At 43.4% G+C, this 5,228-nt stretch overlaps 1 protein-coding gene across 1 annotated transcript; it reads left to right on the forward strand.

Moving 5' to 3' along the window:
* Window positions 1-2,388: 2,388 nt before the first annotated feature.
* On the forward strand, window positions 2,389-3,439 carry LOC306928187 (eukaryotic translation initiation factor 2 subunit 2-like). The gene has a single exon (XM_079508116.1). The coding sequence runs from the start codon at window positions 2,414-2,416 to the stop codon at window positions 3,404-3,406; it is 993 nt and encodes a 330-aa protein (XP_079364242.1). The 5' UTR covers window positions 2,389-2,413; the 3' UTR covers window positions 3,407-3,439.
* Window positions 3,440-5,228: the final 1,789 nt, after the last annotated feature.

The following is a 5,228-nucleotide window of genomic DNA, read 5'->3' on the forward strand; positions in this document are numbered from 1 at the left end:
ACATCATTGGGTTAATCAAACAAAAAGGGGGTACTTGCAAGTTCATTACCAGCCACTGAACAAAATACTATACTATCCAATGTGTGGAAATTCAATCTTCACGTCACGTGCATGCGTCAATTTCATTTTAATTCACCTGTGATTGGTATTAATGACACATCTGATGTATTTCAATGTCATGCACTCTACAGTAGGTATGTGATCCACATACAAGGCATCTTGTTGTAGCACATAATTGGATATAACACATCATCAATTATACAATACCGTATGCTTCCCCCCTGACTTTACACATGTCTCGGTGTGAGCATATAGCCAGTGCATTAAATGACCAGTTTTTATTCCCCTTAAAACTACTCCCTAAGGCAGGTTATGTTCTTCTCTCATTATGTCAGCCTGGTTAAATATGTTCTTAAATTTGTTCATAAACATATTCCTCCTGGATTGTTTTAATGTATTCCAATTCCTAACTAAAAAGCCTGGGTAAACGATTGTTGAATATTTTTCATAGTCTTCTACATAATACCACATAGACTTCTACATAATACCACAAAATTTGAGAGACGAACAATTGTATTGATTTATCACTAAGGGGGATCCTTATTGCCTATGTACCACTACCAAATAACATGAACTGTAGGCTACAGACCTGTCTAAATCATGAAAGTTGCATGCAGATGGCAGTATTGAGCTTCTTCCTCAGATGTAGGTGATTATCATGACAGTAATGATTTTTGGCTAAGTATTCAATGTATCCAAATTATTTTTTGAGACACACATAATATGTGTCTCAAAAAATAATGATTGTTGTGAAGAAGACAAGATCTGAGTGTTGTCCCCTACAAGTTCTACAAGAACTGTCCCTCATTACCGAAGCGGCTGTGGAAGACCCTGAAGTCAACTGGAGGAGAGGAAAGGTGGCACAGCTGTGAGAATGTTTTTGTATAAGGAAAGGATTCCAAGGGGATCTACGTAATTCAGGATCATCTCCTTGATATGTATTTTATAGCCACAGACCCAATTCTGAAAATAGCGGTCCCTGTTGCTGCCATAAGCCCTCTGTTGGCAAGGGACGGACATGTCAAGGGAGATGCATGCTGGGACAAAAGCCCATGTTTTCCATTCTGAAAATACTTATTGCCCCTCTTGTGTGTGTGTGTGTGTGTGTGTGTGTGTGTGTGTGTGTGTGTGTGTGTGTGTGTGTGTGTGTGTGTGTGTGTGTGTGTGTGTGTGTGTGTGTGTGTGTGTGTGTGTGGGGTGGGGGGGGCATGGAGGGGTGGCATGGCATGGACCCCTGTGAGACGTGGTATAGGAGTTGGATTCAAATTCGGATCTCCATGACTCACAAGAAGGAGCATACTGTTACTTATAGCCAGTGCACTAAATGGCTAACTGACTCCCCATGCCCAGTTTTTGAGTGGTGCTAGCCGCTCCAATGCACAGCTTTGTGTGTATGTGTGTATGTATGAGCACGGAATGTGCTCAGCTGATTGGCTGAGCACGGAATGTGATGCATGATGATAAGAGCGCCACTCACTTCACACAAGTGTGATTTTTGTTTTATTTAGGCCCAAAAAGTTAATGCAAGATATCTTGAAAACTACTGGCTGTATTATTTCCATTATATGTAGTGTATTATTTATGCATCTTGATGCTCTGCAGTGGATGGAACGTTTTGGTGTTGGTGATGTAATGGATGTCCTTTAGCACCACCCTCAGACTCAAAGTGTCAACGTTGCACAGAAGGAATCAGACAGAGTGCAGGATGGACCCTAATGATTGTGGTGGGATGACCTTTTACGCAGAGCCTGGTAGTCGATTGTCACTGAGGGGGGCGCTTGTTTTACAGGCTACCGGATTAAGGTTGGTGAGGGGTCCGTTAATACGACCCTACACCCTCCAATGCCTGGCTTTGGCGCACAAAACGTGACATCATGTGACAGCCAAGTCTATGAACTTTTAATGTTCGTTTACAGCAGTTAAACAACCATTGCTGACGTGAGATGTCATGTGGCCAATATAAATACATCTGGTTTTGTTTAATACAATAACACACTGCATTCATGTCTTGTAATGTATACCTGTATAGTGGCAGTGAATCTGCAATGAATGAATGTGACTCTGCCATATGCAGGCTTCTGAAGACATGGAGATCCAGTTGTCCAGAACTGCTGATGCGCCCAATATGCCCATATATGGGTATATACTGATGACATCAGGGCTCTCCATTATAGGCATAAAAGCAACACAGACAGACATGCTGATACAAGCGATTTGCACAAATATGGGCATGCCCATATATAGATGTACTGATTCCACATATGGGCATAAAAGGGCTGCGAGTCCCATGCTAACAAGACATTTTTCGGAGCATTGAGAGAGACAGATTCCAGGCCAATTCTAATCCGCAAACATGTCAGGAGACGAGATGATTTTCGACCCCAACATGACCAAGAAAAAGAAGAAGAAGAAGCCCTTCATACTGGATGAGGAAGGAGGAGAGGGGGTAGGAGGAGAGTCCAAGGAGATGGAGGCGAAGGAGTTGGAACCAGAGGGAGAAGACAAGGAGCTGGATCTAGATGAGGATGAAGGAAAGAAGAAAGAACAATCTGACGATCTGGATGACCTGAACTTCTTCAACCAGAAGAAAAAAAAGAAGAAACCGAAGAAAGTGGTTGATAATGAAGTTGAGGGAATTAAGGAGCTGAAGATTGATGGTGAGCAGATAGAGGCTATAGAGGAGGACCACCTTGATCTCCTGCTTCCAACCAAGAAGAATCCCCAAAAAGTGGACTTTGAGGAGGGAGAGTTGGAGGGAGAGTTGCTGGAAAAGGATGACCCTCTTGAGGATGACGAGGGGGAAAATGATGGTATCTCATTTAGCTCCCCCACGGGACCAGCCTGGGCTGGTTCAGAGAGAGACTACTCGTATGACGAGCTGCTCAACCGAGTCTTCAACATCATGAAGGAGAAGAACCCAGACATGGTGGCTGGAGAGAAGAGGAAGTTTGTGATGAAGCCTCCTCAGGTGGTGCGAGTGGGTACCAAGAAAACGTCCTTTGTAAACTTCACAGACATCTGCAAACTGTTGCATCGTCAGCCAAAGCATCTCCTGGCTTTCCTCTTGGCTGAGTTGGGTACAAGTGGTTCCATTGATGGAAATAACCAGCTTGTGATTAAAGGCAGATTTCAGCAGAACCAGATAGAAAATATATTGAGAAGATATATCAAGGAATATGTGACGTGTCACACTTGCCGCTCTCCAGACACCATCCTCCAAAAGGACACTCGTCTCTACTTCCTACAATGTGAGACCTGCCGCTCCCGCTGCTCGGTCGCTAGCATCAAGACCGGATTCCAGGCTGTCACGGGTAAGAGGGCACAGCTCCGCGCCAAAGACAACTAAGAGGTCACCAACCGGGGCTGCCCTCCCTCTCTGGCTCCCACCTCCCTCTGCTTGGGGAGGATGACTTGGGGCGGGATGGCTAGACGCCCGTTGTGATTTAAAACTGGACTTTCTGTATTGGACAGGTGGAATTTTGGCTTTTGATAGGCTATGATTCAGCCCAACCATGCATGAGTTGTGAGAGAGGCTAAAGTTGAGTGGTTTGTACAATATAATATGGGTTAGGGGTGTTCACAGGCATGGCCACAGATGATGCCAGCTCTCTCCCAGTCACCCTTTTTTTTTAATCCTTGATTCCTTTATTTACCCCCCCTCCTGTTATGCAAGCACCACATATTGAGCCAGGTGGATGTGTTTTGAATTGATGTAAGTTTTCTGTCATCCCACCAAATAAATGCAATTGCAATTCGAAAATGCCTGGGATTTGAATTGGTTAAAATAACAACCACTGCAGATGTGCTATATTTATATTGTATGCTATACCATATAGATTGGTTAAAATTATATTTTGTTCATCAAAATAATTTGTGAATTGTAGCTTTAAAAACGTCTCCTCTTGCTAAGTGAACTACAACCAGAGCGCTAATGTGCTCCACTAAAATTGTCGCACAGCTACGGCTCGCTCGAAAAAAATAATAATGAAATAATGACATAACTAGAAATGCACTCTGTCGAGCTGCCAACTTTCGCTTTGCACACAAGTGAATGGCCTACTTGTGCACGAGCAGAGCGAGCAACCTACTGCTGACTCCTGTCAACTTACTGTCATATCTCAATCGGCCACGTATGTCGGTGTTGTCCCTCGGCCAATCAGGGACCATCGTTCTTACCCAGTACTTGCAGAGTGCAAGTACTGTTTTTGGCTGCGTATGTCGGTGACTCCTTCGGCCAATCAGCGATTGTGATTTTTTGTTGGCATCCCTGGCCAATCAGGGATTGTGTATTGTCTTTGGTGGCGTCGCTCGGCCAATCAGAGTGCAAGTTGATAGCTTGCTGCGTATGTCGGTGGCCCCTCGACCGATTGTATTGGCTCCATATGTTGGTGGCGTCGCTCGGCCAATCAGGGATTGGCTGATGACGTAACTATGTATGTTTATCTAAAAACTGACGTAACCAATTTGAGTTTCAAAGTTATAGATAGGGAACTTAAAACATAACTTAAAAATCACACCCGTGTGAACTGAGTGGTGTAAGGTATAGCCTGTCTGACGTAATGAAATCATGTCTGACGTAATTAAATCACACCCGGGTGAACAGGGTGAACATAGCAACCATGCTCATTTTTTCTGCACTAAATGTCTGACGTAATTAAATCACACCCGGGTGAACAGGGTGAACATAGCAACCATGCTCATTTTTTCTGCACTAACAAAGCCAGTTGTAGGAGTGGTTTACACCACTCAAAAAAAGTCCATGGATGCTGATAGTGTCCGTTTCTATTTAACCATTTGCCAAAGAAGCTTGCAATTTACATTGGGAAAGAGAGTTGACAAGAGTCAAAGATAAAGTTGCACTACTCGCGCACAACTTGTGTACATAGCGCAAGTTTGCAGCTCGACAGAATGCATTTCTAGTTTGCTGCTGTTTTTGCAGTTCCCAACACTACAATACTTGACCATATAATAGTATTGTTGTAGTACGAGGACATTAAATGTAACAACACGTAGGTTCCGTAATGCAACTCCAATGATCTTTGGTCCCTAAACCTCTAGAAAATAATACAGGTATATTTGGAATTCCTTTTGAAAGAACACTTTTATCATGAGATCCCTTTTGAAAGAACACTTTTATCACAGGATCACTTTTGAATGATCACTTTTAT

Source organism: Electrona antarctica (genome assembly GCF_951216825.1).
Source record: "Electrona antarctica genome assembly, chromosome: 8".
NCBI classification, from domain to species: Eukaryota; Metazoa; Chordata; class Actinopteri; order Myctophiformes; family Myctophidae; genus Electrona; species Electrona antarctica.

What these genes read in the sequence shown, in the direction of transcription:
- LOC306928187 (XM_079508116.1), top strand. Translation starts at nt 2,414, where the DNA reads ATGTCAGGAGACGAGATGATTTTCGACCCCAACATGACCAAGAAAAAG.